The sequence below is a fragment of the Agelaius phoeniceus genome, chromosome 2 (assembly GCF_051311805.1).
Source record: "Agelaius phoeniceus isolate bAgePho1 chromosome 2, bAgePho1.hap1, whole genome shotgun sequence".
In the NCBI taxonomy this organism is placed as follows: domain Eukaryota; kingdom Metazoa; phylum Chordata; class Aves; order Passeriformes; family Icteridae; genus Agelaius; species Agelaius phoeniceus.
Genome location: NC_135266.1, coordinates 35,474,023 through 35,495,204, shown reverse-complemented (window position 1 = coordinate 35,495,204; position 21,182 = coordinate 35,474,023). Strand labels below are relative to the sequence as shown.

Sequence of the window (21,182 nt, the reverse complement as noted above, 5' to 3'; positions counted from 1 at the left end):
CCTCAAAGAAAGATGTCATTTTCTGCAGGTCTTCAGAAGTGCCTCTCTTTGTGTCCTCTGCCCATACAGCAGAGCTGAGGAATTAGATTGCTCCTCTTGTCCCTTCCAGGGCTAAGACACCTAAAATTTCATTGAGGTAATAATGTCTCAGTGAGGTATCTAAAGTAGATGGATGAGATTTCAGCCTGAATACTTGGGGCTTTGGAGTAATGACTGCAAGAAAAACCAAAGTGTCAATAATAAGATGCAAGCTGTTGAAAACCAAAGAAAAGAAAGTATTGATTAAAATAAGGATGTATTAGAGGACTATTTGAAAAGATTTAAAGACTACAGCCTTTTGTAATTTTCATTCTTCCTCCATGTCCCATTAGACTTTAGAAAAAAAAAAATTTAATATATTGTTGGAAAAAAATTTTCTCATCTTTTCTGTGACACTGTACTCATGAACCATGGAGGGCTGAAAATCATTTGTAACACGCTGAGAAAAAGTAGTGAGTCCAGTAAGACTGTAATGTTAACCCATCAGTTTTCCCTCAGTTAGTCTAATTCCTTGGATAGCATTGCCTGAAAAAAGACAGAGTATTTATTGCAGTAGCTTGAATATGCATCAATTGATTTTATTATACTAGAAAACCTGAGAAAGTATGGTTTATTTATATACAGATTGTGTAAATACACTGTAGGCAAGTTTCACAGTTTAATGTTGAAAGGGCTTTCATTAATGTTGTAGTTCTGAGAAAAGGATGTAAAGCAACATAAAAGAGTCAGGATTTGATTTTTACTGAGATAACTTGAAAGAATAATTCACCTTTAGTAAATGTGTTTCTTCTTTCATGTTGTTTTATGTGTTGCTCTTTCTAGTACTCCATGCATGGTTGCAAAAAATATACATTAAGAATGAATCTCTCATTGATGTGACTTAATGATGTCTATAATTTATGTTTGCCTAATTCTCTGTGTTAATAAAAAAAATCACCAGAGATCTATAAAATTAAATGGTTGGTTTTGTCCTGGAGCAACTACACACTATGCTTTTACTTTAGGTGTATTTCTGACAGAAGACATGAAGTCAGTTCTGCTGAGCAATGTAATCTGATACTGAAAAAGTATCTTGTTAATTGTAATTTTTTTTAGAAAGTATGGAGTGGAGTTTTTTTTAAAGGCTAGGAGACTGCATTTCAAGTACACTTCCAGAACTTTGTATGGCTTCCCATCCTTCTCAGAGACAAAAAGTTACCTAAAGATTTGAAACTGAATATATGGGCCAACGTCTCCTATTGTGCAATGACTGATTTTGGTTTGTATCGACACTGAGGCTCATCTGCATTTTTGAAAACCCACCGGTTCTGTGAATGAAAGCCACGGCATCAGGACTAGGCGCTCTGTTTCCTGTAGCCGAAATCAGCCACCTACCGCAAGAGCTGGCAGACAGGACCCGCTTCTCTGTCCCGAGTACTCAGATTAAGGCTGAGCATTGAAAACTGACAACACGATATAGCATGCGATATACTAGTTATCACTGTAAAGAAGGTATTCGTCAGACAGGTGTAAAATTCCGCCTCCTGAGGTAGGAAAGCTCCGTACAGCGAGCTACATTTGGAGAAATCGGTACCTGCAACTGAGACCTCGAGAGGAGTGAGCCTGAGGGATGCCCGAGGTGAGAGGGGCCGTGCCCAGACCCAGTGACGCCGTGGGAGTCCGCAGCAGCCCCTCATTTGTGCCAGAGTGAAGGGAAATGGTGAGACAACCCCGATGAGCGCTTTCAGCCACGGGATCCTGAAGCAACGCCGTGCGCCTCACTCCGCCTAGGCACTGACTGTCTTGTAGCTGTCACAGATGGGGCAGCAGGAGTCCCTGCGCCCCAGCCCCGGCGGCCTCACCGGGCGGGCTGTCACGCCGCCACCGCCTTCCCCGCGGCTGCACCGCCGCGCACGCCGCCCCGCTCCGTCTCCCCCTGCCCAGCCGCTCGGGCGTCCCGGCGGGGGCTGAGCCGCCGCCTTGTCGCTGCTGCCGCCGCCGAGGCCGGTCCGCCCGCCGCCGCCCCTTCCCTTCCCTTCCCCCGCCACCGCACATGCCCAGAAGGGCGGGAGCCGCGGCGAGCCCGGGCGCTGCTGTGACAGCGGCGGCGCTTTCCCTTCCGTGGGTGGGTGGGGGCCGCGCCGCGCCCCCCGGCCCGGCCCGGCCCGGCGGAAACACTGCGCCGGCCGCCTGCTCGCCCAGTGCCTTCCCCGCCGCGCCCCGAGCCCGCTGCCGCCGCGGGGCGGGAGGCGGCCATGTCGCTATTGTCTGCGCTGGTGCCCTTGCTCCGGGTGTACTGCATCGGCCTCCGCGTCATCCTGCACCAGCTGCGCCGCCGCTTCCAGCCGCGGTGCGCCCCGGCCTCAGGTGAGCACCGCAGCCGGCGCCGCGGGGCGGGGCGGCTCCGGGCCGGGGGGCGGCAGCCCCCGCCGCGGAGAGGGGAAAGTTTGCCGCGCCTCCCCCCACCCACCACGGGCAGGCGGCAGTTCGGGGCCCTGGGGCCGAGACCGCGCGGCCCAGCCGGGAGCGGCCGGACAGGGAAGGGAAGGAGAGAACAGGGCAGGGCAGCCGCGACCTTGGCTATAGCGAGGGGTGCTCGGGCCGTGCCGCATCCCCCGAAGCGGGGCAGGGGCTGAGGCACCGCGGCGGCCCCGGTACGGGCGCCGCCGCCGGACTCCTCCCTTGCTCCCCTTCGCCGGCCGAGCGGGACCCGCCGAGCTGCCCGAGGACAGCGGCCCCGGGGGGGCTACGACTGGCGGGGCGCCCTCCCCGCCCCCGCCGCACCCCGCCCTCGCTGCCGGCGCCAGGCCCCGGCCCCACCGCCCTGTCCGGCCCCCGGGCCGCGGCCGCCCCGGACGCGGGGCGGGGCGGGGGGCCGGGCCCGGGACGGGCGCCTGGCTGCACGCCGGCCTGACTTGTGGCCTCGGGAGGCGGTGTGGGGGTTCCGTGGTCCGGGGGTCCCCGCTTCTCTTCTTCCTCTCTTTGGCTCTCTGACAGTGTCTCCCGAGACCTCGGCTCAGAGCCGCGCGGGCGCTCCCTCCCTCAGCCCAGGTAGGTGCTTGGAAGGCGGGTAGCGGCGAGCAGCCTCTCCCGCCCCGGGCGCTCCTGCTGCCCGCTGTGCCCCCACCCCACCGGGGCGGCCGGGACCACCGCTTTCGGCTTCCCTGTCCCGGCTGCTCCAGGAGGGGAACGTACCCGTGCTCCAAAAGCTTAGTATTTGATACCGGCTGACACTCGCTGACAGCCTTTAAGCTGACGAGTGGGTGACACTTGCAGTTTTTTTCTAAGGGACTTCAGAGTAGTCGTTAGTTTAGGAAGTTAGGGTTTTGCACTTTTCTGATTTGGATCAACCGTGTGTTAAATGCTGACTTACGGGAAACTTTTTCAGAAAAAGACAACGATCTGCTTGCATTACTCTTGAAGACTAAAATGTTTCTGAGTTTATAAACTTAGAGCAAACTATGAGTTCAGGCAGATGTGTAGGTTATCATCAGAGCTGACCATACTGCTGCATTGAAGACCATACCTTTAACTTTCTCTCCTTATCCACAAGTGAGCCTTTGTGGCCCTCTTGATAGTTTTAACTAGAGGAACAGTAAAAAAAGTAATATTGAGAGGGCCTAATGTTTCAGTAAGGAATTCAGGCAGATGAAGGTACTGGTACGGACAATATCTGAAATACTGGGAAGGGGATGGAACAAGTACACCGCACAATAGGAGCTTATTTGTTCATCTTACCACACGTCGCATCCTTGGGTAGTGTTTTGTGTGCTTTTTATTCATTCCTGATTCTTCTGCTGGGGTTCCCTTCCTCATTCTCAGAAGGCAGTGAAACCCTCAAACAAATAAGAGGACCCCGGTGACAAAAAGGGCAGATGTGCATATGGTTTGAAGTCATCTGAGCATTTTTTTAGCATTAGCGTTTCTTGGCAGAGGAAATTTGGGTATTTTGCCTAGGGTGTGTAACACTTTCCAAATCTTTTTTTGAACCACAGAGAAACAGCATGACGAAAATGTGACCCAGTGTTTTGTTGCACTCTGCTCTTTGCTGCTAGTGAAAAAAAAGCATTGAATTTGGAAATGCCAGAGGAAGGCAGTGAAGATCCAACCCAGGAAATGTCACTTACCTAAGTGGGACCAAGGCAGATTTGACAGATGTGAAAAGTTTTCTTTAAGCCCTAACTTGTGATCTTTTTTTCCAAGGACAAGTGGTTTCCTCCTCAACTAGTTGTTTGCACACAGTTCCCTCTTGGCAGTTACCTGCTGCCTTGCTTTCACCGCTGTGTCCAGCCATTGCTTAAAGAACTGCTTCACCTTAACAACTGCAACCTTTTTACCCAGATGAACCTTGTTTCTATAATAACTTCAAAATAGTGATGTCAGTGTAACAAAAAGAAAAGTGTTGTTAGAACAAGCTTGGATCAGTAAACTACAGTTTCTGTAAGAAAACCCTGACTACCTTTTTCAGGCCGTAATCTAGAAAGGTGTGTATGTTTAAAATTTTCGGTATCTTTTCTAAGGGGTGTCCGTAACTCTCACAAGTACAGGCATTTTATTGTCAGGGTGCTTTCCTTGGGAGTGCTTGAATGGCAAAGGGGAGCTGGGAAGGACAGGACCCGGAGGCAGAGATGGCCATTCCTCTGATCCTCTCTTCCTTGGCCCCAGTTTCCATATCAGAGTTCCCACTCTCTGTGCAGCAGCACTGCAGATCTCGCTTGGAAGATTTAAAAGAGAGAGATGTCTGCTGGCTTGTCCTTTAGCTCTGTTGATGAGTGAAAGGTTCTGGTCTCAATGCAGCCCTTCTGCCTCTGAATTTTCCAAGAAATTGCTTTCTAATACTTGTTGTGAAGAAGGGCTCAAGATTTTAATCCAAGTAAACAGAACTAGTTTCACTTTTATTTTTCCTTACCCTAACTTAAGAGTTGTGTGCTCTTGGCACATGTGCTTTTAAAACTGACCCATGTGTTCTTTCACATCCTACTGGAGTTCATCTGATTTTTATAGATGGAATTCGAGACATATTTTTTTGGGAAAGAGTTTCAGCTCTGAAATCTAGGTTCAGTGCAAAAACCTGGTAATTGTTTTGAGTTGCAAACTGAAAAATAATAACATTCTCTATTCAGGTGAATGTCCCCCACCTCAACACAGAGTAGGAAAGTTAACCTGAAACTCTGATCTTGAAGCTCAGGGAAGGAAAATACAGAGCTGCGACTACAAACAGCGTAGTTTGTAGTCAGCGATTGCTTTGCTTACTAAAATCAGCATAGAGGAAAGTGCAGAAATAAAGGGGAACTTAAGTTAAACTTAAAAATACTTCTCCAAGTACTAATTGCATAAACAGTATAACTGCTAATACCTAGTTTTAGTGTTCAGTGGTTTAAACTATTAATAGTTTTCTTAGAAATTACTGTTTGGGCTTCTTTACAGTGCTTAATCTTAGTTAATTAGAGGGAGGAAAAAAGCCCTGCATGACTAAAGTTCCTGATTAAAACAGCTTTTTAAAAACACAAATCTAATCAGTGGATTGATAAAAGATAAACCAATATTAATTGTGACACTAGGATATTACCAGTGGAAATGTGATCACCAAAAGTCATCCTACTGATAAGAAAAATGGTTCATATAATTAAAAGCTTCTCAAGGAATTTATTTGGCATCTTTCTCCTGCATTTTTTCTTCTCCTGTACATATTTAATTGAAATTTAGTAGGGGAAACCTAAATCCTGAGTGTTACATAGTAGTTTTGAAGTCTTTGCAGTTAAATTTGGAAACTGTAATGTGTAGAAAAGGAAAACCTATCTGAAGAAGGTGGTTATGTGGAACAAGTTATGGAGATCATAAATGTGACTCCTGCTCTTCTTAAAAGTTGTTGAAATTTCATACATTTTTTTAATTTCCTCAGTTTTTAGTTACTCAGTATCCACATTGGTACCAAGTTCCTTTACAGTTAATTGTGAAATGTTGATTTAGGATCATGCATCTCTTAATTTTGATTCATATTTTGAGGTCTCTTACTTTATATGACTAAAGCGTAGTGGGAGCCCGAGCACTTCCTGCTCAAAGCTGTGTGAGCTCCAGGTAGTAAATCATCCAGAGGTGGGTAAGGAAATGACCAGGTAGACAGGATTGATGGCAGGCAAAAATGCAGTTACATCAAGCAGTTAAACCCTCTCCCCACGCATGCCCCTAAAAGAGTCATTAAGTTATTTTCAGAACGAGGAATCGCTTTATGGTTGCCCCTCTGGTGACTGAGGCAAAGGTTGTGGGACAGGGATACCCACAGGGTGCCATTGCTGTGCATGCACAGGGAGGCAGAGCTAAGGTTGCAGGGTGTCTGCACACCCCACGTTTCCTCACATCCCCATGCTTGGTTTCACAATCCAAGTGACTGTCGTGTGGGTTTTGAACCAATTTTCTTTGCCAGTGGGGAAACTGAGCCCTACCTGCAAGGGTAGCACAGCTGCCTTCCAGGACACAAGCCACCACTAGCATTGATATTTTGGCCCAAGGCCTGCTCTGGAGAGAGAGGTCTTGTGTTTGTGTTAGGAGAATGAGACAGGGAGTCTGAGAGGTGTGAGGAGACAGCACAGCCTGCCCCAAACAGCAGGGATGAGGTGCTAGGGCCGGAAAGTCTGGACTCTTCCTCCTCCTGCAGCAGCAGAGTTTGCTGCAAAGCCAGCAGAGGATCCTCTCTGCAGGCTCTTAGAAGCCTCTGTCCTGGTACTGGCTGGTGGTGTTGGCCAGCTGTATGGAGGAGGCAAGGGAAGGAAACAGCAGCTGTTCCAAAGGTGCTCTCCTCTCGGTGGGAATTCAGGGTTGCTGCTGTTTTTGCCAGGAGTAGACTATGAACACTTTTTCTAAAAGTGAAGTTTACCTCCTCCTGGAGTAAAAGGAGGGGTCTGGGGTTTGGGTTTGTGTTCATAATGCTAGTTATGCTGTATAACACTCGATGAGAGGCAGGCATGATGAGCAGTTTATATCTGAGCTGTTACTAAAGGCAGTATTATAGTGGCATATCCTTAGCTGTGGCAGTGCTACTCTGGGCCACTATTGCCGAGTGCCTGATACATCACAAAATGAAGGCAAAGCTGTGACATACATAAGAATGAAGAGTGGGGTGAGTCTGTAACACTCCCATACTCTGAAATAACTTCTACTTTGTCAGTTGGTGATGAACTTTTTATGATCCAAGGTGTGTCATACTAATTTTGAACATTAAAGATGCATCAACTCTTTTATTTCAGTGCCTTCCTCCTTACTTTCAGGAATTGCCAGGTAAACTGCAGGGGAAACTGTAAGATTTAGTGAAATGCCATGAGCCTCTGTGCTTCCTCAAGACAGCATGTCATGGATTGAAACGGAGGAGTCTAAAAGCTATGATAATACATATCAATATGTCAGTGTACTATCTGATGGCATGGCAGGGTTTCCTCATTACATATTACACCACTTGGTCTTTCAAAATCATCCGTTTTTGTGGGATTGCATACCTTGGTGCTGTTGATATGCACATGTTTGGAATTAGGCAGCATTACCATGTTGAATCAATAGTTTATCCTGGCAACTTAAAGGCACTGAATGAATCACAGTAGAAGGCATGCTAGTAGGCAGAACTTTGCCCCTCCCTCAGGAAAAAATGCAAAGTGTCTACACCCAGAAGTAAATCTTCAGAACAAATCCAATAAAATGCTTGCCCTGCATCTCTCATTCTGCTTCTAAACAAACAGCTGTGTTTAGATAAGTATGTTTAGTATCGGTTAACCTGTCTTTGGTTTTCCATTCAAGGCATTCAGAAAATGTTGCAAAATACTAGCTGTAGTTCAGAGAGAAAACTGTCTTTTCTTGTGAATGTTCTCCAACAGCAGAAAGCACCCCAGAGAAGCTTGCACACGTTTGGTTTTTTTTAATATTCCCTCACAGTAATATGAAAAAGTTAGATTGTTTCTTCCTGCCCTAACCAGCCAATCTTACCACCTGAGGATTTCTGGGCTTGGGCACAGGTGCAGCTCCCAAGCAGCAGAGAAGTAGCAGTGCTGTTCTTTTCAGTCTGATGCTCCTTATGTTCCTCTCTTGTTCTCTTTCTCTGGATTTTTGTGTGAAGGAAGCTGCATCTGGTTCTAAAACTAATGTCTTCCTTCTCCTTCCCAATGCTGGCCAAGGCCCTGAAAAAGGGCTTGTTGCTGTCACAGTGGAGTGGAAGAAATAGAGAAGTGCCAATCCGATTGTGCTGTGCTGTGACTTGGCTTTTTGGTGTAGTGAGATCAGCTCGGGTGGGTGCCAGCTGTCAGCACTGTTCACAGAGGCACTGTAGGCCTCAAGTAGCACTTGCATGTGACTGCTCAAGAAGTGTTTTCCTGTGCAGATATCAAGGTACAGATTGCCAAGTCTTGCCTTATCACCGCACTCATCTCTAGTGTCATCTCCTCCCAACTTCTATAGCCTTTTGAAGAAAATGCTGCAAACTTATTTTCCAGCTGATGTAGATAATAACATTTATTAGTGCTTTTCTGTCTGCTTTTCCTGTAATTATTATGTACTGTTATTCCAGGAACCACAAATGTGAGCTAGTACTTCAGGAGATGACTTTGATTTTAGAAAGAGAAGGACAGGAAAGGTGTCAGACATGTATTGTTGATCTGCATGTAGGTTCAAACTCCTTTTCCTTTTATTTCAGTCAGAAAACATCTTTGCATTTGAGAGGAGCAGATTATTGCCATAATTTGCATCACAGATTTTTTATTACAATTTTTTTAAAGTGAAAGCTGGAACAGTTAGATCAAGCTTACAAAACTTCTTTCAAAATAAACAAATAAGAAAACCTTTGCTCCTTCAGTATCAAGTTTCAGTTGAAATAAATGTTAACAACAAAGTTTAGTAATTCTTTGGCAAGAGGATGTTGGTCTAGTTCTAACTTAAGAGGCAGGAAAATGCTATAGCAGATGACCAATTCTTGTGACAGTAATTTATCAAGTCTGTGGTGATACTTAGGCTTTCTCTACCCAGAATTATGAAATTCAAAAAAAACAATTTACTTGGGTCTTCTAGCTCAGTTTCACAGCAGAATGGGATCTATTAAAACCCTTTTTAATTTTTGACAATCCAGTGGGCTTCTTATAGGTCACACTTGCTGCAAATTTCGTCTTTAAATTTGCAAATGTAATTAGTGAGTAGGTTTCTTGATGCATTCACAGAAACGCTGATTTCACATAGTTGAGTGTGGTCAAACTTGTGCTTTCTCATTGTATCTTTATCTTACTGCCTTTATCAGGTACTCATTAATGAGTGAAGGATCAAAAGGTGGGACGGTGGCCAAGAAGCAATGGAGAATAAAAGTTTAGAAGGTTCCCCATCAGACCTAAAGTTAGTGGCTCACCCGAGAGCAAAGAGTAAAGTGTGGAAGTACTTTGGGTTTGATACCAATGCAGAAGGATGCATATTACAGTGGAAGAAGATCTACTGCCGTATTTGCATGGCACAGATTGCCTATTCAGGAAACACGTCCAACCTTTCCTACCACCTTGAAAAGAATCACCCTGATGAATTCTGTGAGTTTGTGAAAAGCAACACTGAGCAAATGAGGGAAGCCTTTGCCACAGCATTTTCAAAAATCAAGCCGGAGTCATCACAGCAGGTTGTTCAAGATAGCCTCATCATGAAGACCTACCAGAACTACGAAAACAAAAAACATCAGGAACTGACATCTGCAGTCATCAGCTTAATTTGTGAGGGCATGTATCCAGCCTCCATCGTCGATGAACCTACCTTCAAGGCCCTCTTGAGAACAGCAGACCCCAGGTATGAACTTCCGAGCCGGAAGTACTTCTGTACAAAAGCAATTCCTGAAAAGTACAGTGCTATTAGAGAAATTGTGCTGAAAGAGCTCACTGAGGTTCTCTGGTGTGGTATATCCACGGACATGTGGAGGAGTGAAAACCAGAACAGGTCATATGTAACTGTGGCAGTTCACTTTCTCAGCAGCAGTCCTGCCAACTGCCTGGCTGTGAACTCACGGTGTTTGAAAACGTTCGAAGTACCGGAGGATAACACTGCAGAGACCATTACACGAGTCCTTTATGAAACATTCATTGAGTGGGGGATCAATACAAAAGTCTTTGGTGCTACGACAGATTACAGTAAAGACATTGTAAAAGCTTGCTCTCTCTTAGATATTCCCGTACAGATGCCTTGTTTGGGGCACACTTTTAACGCAGGAATACAACAAGCTTTTCAGCTCCCCAAACTCTGCAACCTTCTTGCCAGGTGCCGAAAGCTGGTGGAGTATTTTCAGCAGTCTACGGTCGCAATGTACATGCTGAGCGAAAAGCAGAAGCAGCAGAATATTCTCCACTGCATGCTGGTAAGCGACCGTGTTTCCTGGTGGGGAAGCACGCTCGCTATGCTGCAGCGCCTCAAGGAGCAGCAGTTTGTCATTGCGGCTGTTCTCGTGGAGGACAGCAACAACCACCACCTCATGCTGGAATCCAGTGAGTGGAATACAATCGAAGGGCTGGTGGAGCTGCTCCAGCCTTTCAAGCAGGTTGCAGAGATGATGTCTGCTTCAAAGTACCCGACGATAAGTATGGTAAAGCCACTTCTCCACATGCTTCTGAATACCACTCTGAACATCAAAGAGAACGATTTGAAAGAAATCAGCATGGCAAAGGAGGTGATTGCTAAAGAGTTGTCAACCACCTACCAGCACACACCTGAGATAGACATGTTTCTCAATGTTGCAACTTTCTTGGATCCCCGCTACAAGAAACTGCCTTTTCTTTCGGCTTTTGAGAGGCAGCAGGTGGAAAACAGAGTGGTGGAAGAAGCAAAAAGCCTGCTGGAGAAAGTAAAAGAAAATAGTTTTAGAACTGAGGAGAAATTCTTCACTGTTTCAGAAGAGCCCCCTATGAAAAAAATCATAATCTCCTCTACTCCTCCTCCTACCAGTGTCATCAACAACATGCTTGCAGAGATCTTTTGCCAGACAGGAGGCGTGGAAGACCAGGAGGAATGGCATGCTCAAATCGTTGAGGAGTTGAGCAACTTCAAGTCACAAAAGGTCCTCGGTTTGAATGAAGACCCGTTGAAGTGGTGGTCTGACAGACTAGCACTGTTTCCAGTTTTACCAAAGGTTCTTCAAAAATACTGGTGTATTCTGGCCACAAGGGTCTTCCCTGAACGCCTGTTTGGCTCTTCTGCTAATGTTGTGAGTGCAAAGAGAAACCGGTTAGCCCCGGCTCACGTGGATGAGCAGATCTTTTTGTATGAAAATAGTCGCAATGGGTCTGAGGCAGAGCCAGAGGATGAAGATGAAGGAGAGTGGGGTTTGGAACAGGAACAGATTTTTAATTTAAATGACTCAGTAAACATGAACAACAGTTTCTTTAATATTCGAGACAGTGGGTTTGTTTGACAGGACTGCTGCGGTACATTTAATGACAAAGAAAAGAGGTATTTGTCTTAAGTTACCAAAAATTCTTCTGTTGTATGCTATGAATGCTGTAAATATTGAACAGTTGTAACAAACTTGATTTAGCTTCCATTGTCTGTGTTTTTCCCACTGTCTTAAAACATGAATGACTTGTGATCAAACAGCACTGAAATGAATGAGGAAATAAATTCTACAAAGACCGTGATTTCTGACTGTGGCCCAGATTTCAGAAAGCACTTATCCATGTGCTTCCTTTCCACTTGTTTCAGTGGAAGACAAACACATGCTTATGTGCTTTCTATCATAAAATTATTTTCCTGAGTTAGGACCTTGAGGAAGTTTTTTAAAATTTATGCCTCCATTTGTAAATCCTGTGTGACTCAGGATGCTAGCTTTAAATTTTGGATTTTAAAATGTTTTTAAAATCCATAGATCTGAGCAGTGAATATTTTTAGACTATATTGTTGCTATGGAATGAAAAAAGATCTTGAGCCTGATTTTCACTACCTCATGTCTTAGGTCTGGTCTATGCTAGTAAAGTTCAGCTGGTATAATTATGTTGGTTAGGGGGCTGATGTGTTATTATTTTAACTGATACTGTGCTGGCATAGGCTGTAGTGTGGATGCATTTATACCAGGATAATTTATTTTCCTTTCCAGTGCAGTGTAAATGGTTTGAACACTTAAACTGGTGTTAATGTGTCCGCATTAGTCCAGTTTTACCATTTAACTGCAGCTAAATGGCAAAATTGGTTTTTTTGTTTGTTTTGCTTTGTGTCTAAGCAAGTCCTGATTGTAGTCTCTTGTGCTTTTGCAAAGTGGGAACCAAGTGTGGGGTCGAGGCAGTGTTGTGTTCCCTTTGCCTTGTGCCGATGCCATGGCTGATACCACGTGGTGTGTAGCAGGCAAGGCATCAGCTCTTCGGTAAGGGAGGGAGGGGGAGAGGGCAGGGAGACGTCTACAAGCTACTGGTCTAATGGTTTGTCTGTGTTATAAAATCCTTAACCTCTTCATTTAACGGGGACTTTGCCCAGGGTAGCTTGAAAATTTTGTTGGCAAGAAAAGCAAAATAAAAAGCTTTAATATTATGTAAATATATTTAAAAGAAGGGGACCCCTGAATTTCCTCACATGTATTTAGTGAATCTTTAAAATTGTTTTTTGTTATGTTAGCACTTAAAAACTTTTTCACCTGTCTCTTTTTAATTCAGTTTGTAGAGTGGACTTCAGTCCTGTCCAGTCTAATGTTTGAGTACTGTTTCTGATTAGTTGTGTATTGTAACTACTCCCTTTGTGTCTCTGAGCATAAGTGTTTTAAGCCCCTTTGAGAACTTGACAAAAAAGAAAAAAGAAACCAACCTGAGACCCCCCCCCCCCCCCTCCCCCAATCTCTTATGAAATGCAGGTCATAAACAGAATCAGAGTTCACACTAGACACAAAATAGGATGCACCAGCTTTTTTTTCTGAGATGCAGTGGAGAACTCTTGGCATTTTCCTGTTACAATCAAGGTTTGCTTGGGGTTTTATTTCTGTTACTGGTGTCTCACCCCCCCACCTCAGTGTTAGTCTACAACTATGTTGAGCAATATCTGTGGGTTACTGTTCTGGAGGAAGAAAGTTGGGTTTTTTTCATCACAATGACACCTGTGGACATTGGGTTGTAAAAAGAGCACAGACAGCAGGAACATACAAAAATGGGAATGGCGATGGAATTGAATCATTGCCAAATGGTTTGTTTATGGTTTGGTTTAATAATTTTTTGAAGTTTGAGGCCTCTGTGTTCTTTGTAGGTGGTGGGAAGGGATGGGTGAGTGAGGGGAAAGGACAGAGGTTAGGCTGAAAGACCACTGAAGTAAGTACTTGCAACTACATAAAGAAAAATGTTTAAGCCTGGGAAAAATGCAGTTAGCAAGTGGTGTGGCCTGTGTTTGGCTGTTAGTAAACCTGGGGTTTCACTTTCCAGCCCCCTGAAAACTGATTTGCACTTATACAAAGTACATGCACTGTGCATCCTGTTGAATGTTGCTACTCTCCACGTCCACTGTAGAAGCGTATATGTCTGCCCAAGGCGCAAAACGCAGGCTTGGCCTAAAATTCCATAAGTAAGTCTGCTATCTGTGAGGGCAAAATCAAATTATGGAAGGGAGTGAGATACCTGAGCTCCTGTGACACCCCAGCAGTCTCCCAGGAAGAGCTCTTGGTTTTTGCAGTCATCACTTGCAGGAGCTGTTACCACCCCTGCAAGCCCTCCCTCCAGGACCTGCACAAATGCTGGTGTGAAGTGTGTGGATCTTGTCTTACATGAGCAGAATTTAAAGCTTTGCCCTCACAATCAAGGCAAAGCCCAGAGCACTCTTGGTCTGCACTTGGCCTTCCCCTGTTGGCAGCATTGTATCCATCTTCATCCTCCTAGGGCTGAACATAAACAGTGATGCTTACAAGGAGTTTTACTGAGATCAGTGCAATGCACTACTCTCTTCCTTCCAGCTTCTTTTTATTTTTTTGGTATCCAAAATAAAATTGTAGTTGGTTCAATTGATGTGTCTCAGCATTCTTTGAAAAAAAGGAGAAGAAAAAGAAAAAAAAAAGCAAAACCATTGTTAGTCTTACCCATTGTCTGTGAGATTTTTTATTTAATGTTCTAAACCTGGAATATTGTTAAATAAACCAGAAAAATAAGTTAGTTACTAGATTATTTGTCTGATGTGTGGTCATATCTACAGCACTTTATGACTTTGAACTCTTCCACAATAGGGGGAGGTTGTATTCTGAGGATTTAAAGCTATGCATTTATTTTCCTTTTGATCCTGTAAGTTATTTTTTAAAAATGCTGTACAAATCTTTTGGATTAAAAAAAATGAGGATGAAAAATACTGGAAGTTTAGATGGTTTCTCTCACTTAAATATGTGTGGTGTTTTTCATTTATTGACAAGATTTTCTGTTGTTTAGTTGGGTGAAGAAGGAAAGTTTCACAGCTGTTTTAAATATTGCTACAAATTGAGTTAACCCCCATGTTGCTGCTAAGGGTGGGCCCAGAACAATTTCCTAATAATGCTGTTAAGTCAACTTTATCTTTGTGTTTCTTGACAGCTTCTTTGAATCCACAGCCTAACGTTTCCTTTTCTCTTCAGTACAGCTGAGACACCTTTTTGGAGGGAGGACAATAGAGGAACAAACTTCAGCTTTTGAGTACTTTCATGCTGAAAAAGTGAATTTTTTAACAGGGTCTCAAAGTCCCTTCTCTGTGTCAAAAGAAGAATTGCCCTGTCACCAACTAGGTATTGCCAGTTCAGGATTAAAACTCAGTGGGCTAGGTGAGGTTTCTTGGGATAACAATATAAAACTAAAGGGAGTTTGGAGTTTCTGACCAACTCTTGCACGAATTTCACCTCCCTCTGCCATCAGAGATTATGAGAAGACAAAGAAAATATCCTGAACCATACTGAAGTTGAAAAGGTGAATTTTTCCAGCAAACAATGTCTGAAGTGCTTTGGTTTAAAGAAGGGCAATAAAGTTCTGTATTCTTTATGGAAAGGGTGTATGGTTTTAAGTTTCTATTGCAGCAGTCTGTTAGATTAATTTCAAGCATTTTCTTTAACCAATGTCATGGTGTCCAATTAGCTTTACAGGGGCATTTGTAAGCAGGCAGGACTATTAAAAGCAAAAGAAACACCAATTGGTTATTTGTAATATTTTTTAGGACTTCTGAAAACTTAAAAGTCATGTGTAGTTCTTGATTTTTGTCCAGCTTAAAAAGAAGGGGCTGCCTGAGGAAAAATTTCTGAAGGAGGGGAAATGCATGTATATGAACACAGAAGTAGTGTATTTTACATACTCCATGACAACTGGGAAAGGAAACTTCATGCTGGAAAAATTACATTTTAGTGTCTGCACACCATCCTCCTTTTGATAGTCTCCATTTCTGAGAGTTCTTCTGGAGATCTGATGATCCTGGTTCTGGTGCTGTTGTCTAGTCTAGACTGTCATTTTAGCTCTGCTGAAAGGACTCTCATGGTCCCTTAAGTTTTGTGGCTATTTTTTTTTTTCCCTTTGGACCAGTCTATGTGGTCTGTCTTGCCTTATCTCCTCCAAATTAATGTTCTGCTAAATTTAAAACATTTTTAGGGAACATAGGGAAATTACAGAAATTGCTTTTGCTTTTTTGGTAACATTTGGTGCTGTAGAGAGAGGTTGAAGATACAGCTTCATTTTATGTCTACCTTAAGAGCACATCAGTAAAGCATGTCTTAATGATACCATTTAAACTGTAATTTCAAAACATCTCTGCAGTTGCAGTTTATAATGCTGTTGTTTTTAAATACAAAAGAATTGCCTTTAGATTGAATAATAAAAATCAAATATATATTTACTGTTGTTGCAGCGCCCCTTCAGTGACCCTGCAGTTGGGTTAAAATGCCACAGAGAAACTGAGTTTAGCATTAAAAAAACAGAAAATAAATGAAAACTAACCACTGTTTATGAGCTTACCATGTGTTTTAAAAACACAGTTGGATTTATATGTTTTTAAAAATCCGAAGGCTGTTGCAGCAAATATTTTCAAAGAAGAGTCCCTCAGAACTTGGAATTGTTAAAATATTAAGATTTTTGAGCATTTCTGCTGACATTTCCACACTGAGTGGTATTGATTTCTCTTGCTGCTAGAAGATCACAGAAGTGATGCTGCCATCTGCAGTGCTTTGAAATGATGATCAGATGTAACTTTTTTTCAGAGGTTTTGAAAAGACTATTACCTGCTGCACAGGTGTGCTGGTTTCCTTGCATCACAATTACTTATTTCCAGTGACTTGAGTTTGCCAAGTCCTCCATCCCTCTCCCTGGCCCTGCCTGGGCAGAATGCTGGGTGGAACCAGTAGGGAGGCAAACTCCAGCTTCTTCTCTTATAGAGAGACTTCTTTGAGAGCAGATAAATTTCTCTTTAAAAAGAGTTTAAACTAGGTTCTTACTCCAGTCCATGGTGGGGTACAGCACCTTTGCCATGGTGTGAAAAGGCAGAGCTGGTGCTTCCTCTCCCCACAGTGTTGTACACTGGGACACATGGCTCAATTGGACCAAAATTGCCTGTGTAAGGGGAATATGCTGGGGAGTTGAGCTCAGCACAGCTAGGAAACTACACTCAGAGCCAAAGGCATAATAAGCATGTCAGGGTAGAAATAATATCTGTGCTGCTTGCCTTAGATAGGGGTTTAAGGTAAATACTGTAATAAGATACTGGTTTGTGCTCTGGGCTGAAGCTCTACCTGGGAAATTTTTTGATTATTCAAATAGCTACGTGTTTAATACTGACATAGAAAAGAGTGTTCTGTGACATTTACATAAATATTTTATATAGACAGTAAAGCTTCCATTCCTATTTGATAGATATTTTGGGGGTAACATTTACAGTGGTTTTCCTGGAATAAATGTCATGGTCAGAAGTACACCCAGATTCAGCTATCAGAAGCAGTAGGGCAGTCCTGTTTTTAAGTATAAGAGACAGGAGGGGATACTTTGATTTGAAATAAGTGGGAAATGTTGTCTTTTTTAACACTCTTAGGAAGGAGATAATTAAAATGCATCTGTAAAAGTTTTTGATAGCCTCATAATTTACATATATCTGTAGAGAATTAATCCCTTTGTTTTGTTTAGTTCACTGAAAATATGGCTGTATTTGTCCATAGCTGCATGTGCATGATATCATGTTCAACAGTGCTTCCCCAAACAATGCAGAATAAGGTTATTTTTAAAAAGGCAGTTTCTTTGCTTACATACAATATTCTGTCTGTTCATTGTCCCCAAATACTTCCAGTTCGGAATGAAAAACTCACTCATTTTTTATTTCTCCACTGGATACTGCTTTGCTTTTAAAGTTGAGACATTTTGTGTATCACTGTGTCTACAGACACTGCAATTGAAAGGGTTTCATTCTCCCTTTCTTTCTTTTTGCTTTTTTTGTTTGCTTTTTTCCTCATGAGTCATTAGTTAGGTTTACAGTGATAGGAATTTGCAGTCATAACAAGGAAGATGTCAAGTCAGCATCAGTAGAGCTCATGCCAGAAACATCCTGTCCCATATTGTGAATGCAGTGCTCCATGGGAACCTTCATCTTCTCAAAAACAACCTTCTGATGTGTGTGTGAGAGAGAAAAGTGAAGTGCTTTTGCAAACCATGCACAGTTCTGTGTTAGGGGTGTTGGTGCAGTTTGGTGTAAGTTTGTGCTCTGGGATGCACTCAGTGGTTTGGCACCAAATAAAAGTTTCTTGAGCACACAGCAGAATTTATATGAACAGAAGGAATTTATTAACAAATGTGAAAAAAAAAAGTAAAGCAATTGCTTTACTTATGGGAACAGATAGGAAGTGGGTCCATCTATGGAAAACACTGAAATTTTAATAGGAGTCTCCAGTTCCTGTACAAAAATCCTGATAGCATTTAAAAATGCTGAATGGCTAACCTTCCTGTAGTCTGACATTTAAGAATGCTGTAAAACAATTGTTTTACACACTTCTTGGTGTTCACATGCTGCTGGCAATGAGCTCTGTTAACTTCAAAAAGCTCCTGCACTCCCAAATGGCCAGGGAGGAGTTCTCATTAATGAGGTATTGGAGAAGAAGGGAGATTCAAGCTCTTACTGTGACCTGGCCTCCAGCCTGTGGGAGTGTGGGCTGAAGGGACTGTTTCTGGATGATATTTTGACACATTGATCTACATAGATAAACATTCACATGCAGTCCAAGAACTTGCTACTGATCATAAATCTGTCAGGTCCCAAGGGAGTGAGCGCTGTGGTGAGAAAGCCGGTCTTGTGGATGAGTGGAGCATGTATCCCTTTTGTCCCTCATTCTAAGCCCTACTTTATTTCCTGTGCAGGCAGCCAGTATGTTGGTGCTGCTCTTTGCTGTGTTGTTTGCTGTGTGCCTCTTGTATTCCAAGTGAAAGAATAGGAGAATGTGACCTGCATGTTTTCAAGCCTTGGTGAATGCAGGCAGAAGTTCACCTGCACTGTTCATGATTTGCTGCCCGGCTTGAATGAGCAGTGGGTTGAGGATAATACAGCGTTTACCCCGTGGTCTTGGGAACATGAGACTGGCATTGCTGCTCAGAGATTCCTGTGTACCTGCTCAGAGAAGTGAAGTGAGAAAAGCACAACCTTGTGTGTGTTGTATCTGAAGGTATGACTCAATGCCCAAGTGGGCTTAAAGTGCTCACATGAACAAGTTCTGCTGTAGTCTTGTATACAAACGTTCTTGCGCATGCTCTGCCCACACCATCCCACCTCCCCTTCATGAGTGTTCATGAAGATTTCACAGTTCTTTTTAGAGAGATAAATTCAGAGATAATACATGAAACTATTTGCTAGTTGTTAAGACCATTGCAATATGCTTTTTGTGCCTTTTTTGGCAATGCATGCTAGAGCTGATGGAAGATAACATTCTTATTTTATCCCAGAGACAGCTCTTCCCTGCAGTGAGGGGAGCAGCTCAGTCCACAAAGTTGATCTGTTGGCTGCACTTCTGCCTTTTCTCTAGGCTGTTTAGGAAAGTTGCTGTGCTCCGCAGAAGGAAAAACAGATTCCTCCAGAGTGTTTTCCCTGTGTTTTTGTGTTGCTGGGGCTGCTTTCTGATCTGCACATGCCTGAAGGAAAGGGATGGGCCACGGCCTTTGCCGTGGTTCTGCTTCTAGTCTGAGCTGACTGGCTACCCCTAGAAGAAGATTATGCAGAAGGTGACACTGTCAGGTGATAAGTTTGCAAACACCAGGACTACAAAAGGATTTGTTCATTTTATATTTATATTTAGGCTAAGATTAAAATGATACAAAATGTGGCCTTAAAAGGAGTCTGCAGAGTCTACACACTAACTCCTTGACTTAGGTGTCTAAATACAGATTTAGGGACCTTATCTCCAAAAGCAATCCATTTTGTATGCTCTGCCTTTCAGACCCCTTAAAAGTGCCAGCATCACAAGTGTGTCTCTTTTAATATCTTTCAAATAATGATATTTTGAGGTGGACTGTGTGGACTGTGTATGAAATACAAACAACATTTTTTATTTTACATGCGTCCATTTTGTCTTCCATTGTGCTTCCAAGGTTAGTATCCATAGAATTATTCTGTCTGAAAAAGCTATCTGAACTCTTCAGGTCCCAAATGTGGGTGAATTTCAGAAGTAAGAGAAATATTCTCCCTCACAATTCATAAGCTGGAAGGCTTAATTATTCTGTTGTTGAAAGAGGCAATTGTAACTGCATTTTGCCCAAATATGGGAGAATGTGAAGTGTAAATATTTACATTTTTAGGTGAAATTCTGAGTAAAAGGCTTAAATGTAAGCACCTCATTTTGTGCCCTTACCTGCGTCATAGCAATATAGAACCAGACCCATGGTATTTCAGTGAGGGTACAAGTGAAAGAACGACACTCTTTTACTTAGTCATTATTCTGCTTGTGAGATGTTTCAGTTTCAATGATTTAGTCATTACAAGCATAAAATCAATCCTTCCAGCAGATGTGAATGAGCATTTCTATTGCGTGGATCTTCCTTCCTCAGTAAACAGGAACTTGGGCTCCTTTGCTAATGTAGAACAAAGGAAAGGAGGCAAATGGGGGTACACTGTTATAGGTGGAAGGTTGGGTGTTTGCTTTTTGCTCATGCAGCTGAAGCAGTGATGGGTTTCAGAGCCAAGTGATGGATTCCATCTGTGCATTTGAGTCTGACGATGGGCAGATGGTATCTTTGCAAAGGATATATGGTCTTTGTCTTCAAATCAGCACTCTGCCAAGCAATGTCTGGTTGTGCAAATTCAAGCTTCTGCAGTCTTTTAGTCTCTGCAGTTTGGGGGGCTATTTGGCCTAAGATCTTGTTTAGGTGATAGAGCAAACTCTGTTGGCTTTAGCGTCTCTGGTGCTAATGATGAGATGCTACAACTCAAGAAAATGAGACAGAAAATGTAATTGTTCCTCTACATCATAAAAAGAGTTGTTTAACCAAATTCCACTCAGCCATGCTTCAGCTGAAGGCACTGGAGCTTGTAGAAGCTCAGCTGAGGAATGTGAGAGCTTTACCAGCAGGGCAGTTGGGTGAATGAAGGTCTTGAGTCATTCAGGACCTTGGGTGGACTCCACTGTGAGTCTGCCTGTGTAGGATGAGTTGCACAACCTTGTGCAACAGCCTTGTCTTGTTTGGTTTAGATGTGAGTGCTGAAGCAGCCTCCAAACATTTTGCATGGCTGGAAGGCAGGTGGAAGTAGTGGACCCCATGATGTTATTTTTAGAGGTATTTTTGTAGTAGCTAAGTAATAAATCACTTTTCTTAGACCATGTAGGTGCTGTCCCACCAGGAATGCTTTACTTGGAACTCCCTTGCACAGTGCTGGAGTAGTGTTCCATGGGCACTGATGTGTGTGATTCTTGATACAACTCAGTCATGGTAAAACTTTTAATGCATTCAACAAATGCATTCTTAGGAAATACTTCGATACCCATGTCACTAAGATTCTGTGTGCCTTGCCTTACAGACTGGGCAAGGATCAAGATTTGTGCAGTTAAGAGTAAAGAATGTTATATACCCACACACACACTCAGTCCTTTCTTGGTATTTGCAGAAACTGTTGCCTGCCAGTTTCAAGCTTTCTGTCCTCAAAGTTTCTAAATTACAGATGTCATTACAGACAGTGATTTTCGGTATGTGGCTTTGTCATACTGTATGAATTAAAGCTGCAGATGTGTTGGAATAAAGCAAGAT

General features: G+C 43.2%; 2 protein-coding genes across 4 annotated transcripts in view; both read left to right on the top strand.

Moving 5' to 3' along the window:
* The window catches only part of ZBED1 (zinc finger BED-type containing 1), a 54,421-nt gene extending 40,286 nt beyond the window's left edge, over window positions 1-14,135 (top strand). The window contains exons 1-2 of one of the 3 annotated variants that reach the window (XM_054654664.2): window positions 2,250-2,385; window positions 9,287-14,135. In XM_054654664.2, coding sequence (XP_054510639.1) covers window positions 9,338-11,425 — 2,088 coding nt within the window. In that variant the 5' untranslated portion in view covers window positions 2,250-2,385; window positions 9,287-9,337 and the 3' untranslated portion in view covers window positions 11,426-14,135. Of the gene's footprint in view, window positions 1-2,249; window positions 2,386-2,929; window positions 3,070-9,286 lie in introns of those variants that run through there. The other 2 variants (XM_054654662.2, XM_054654663.2) reach the window with 2 other exon arrangements.
* DHRSX (dehydrogenase/reductase X-linked) overlaps window positions 2,256-21,182 on the top strand; it is a 161,968-nt gene continuing 143,041 nt past the window's right edge. The window contains exon 1 of the mRNA XM_054654665.2: window positions 2,256-2,385. Within this exon, the coding sequence (XP_054510640.2) occupies window positions 2,274-2,385 (112 nt within the window). The 5' untranslated portion in view covers window positions 2,256-2,273. The remainder of the gene's footprint in view (window positions 2,386-21,182) is intronic.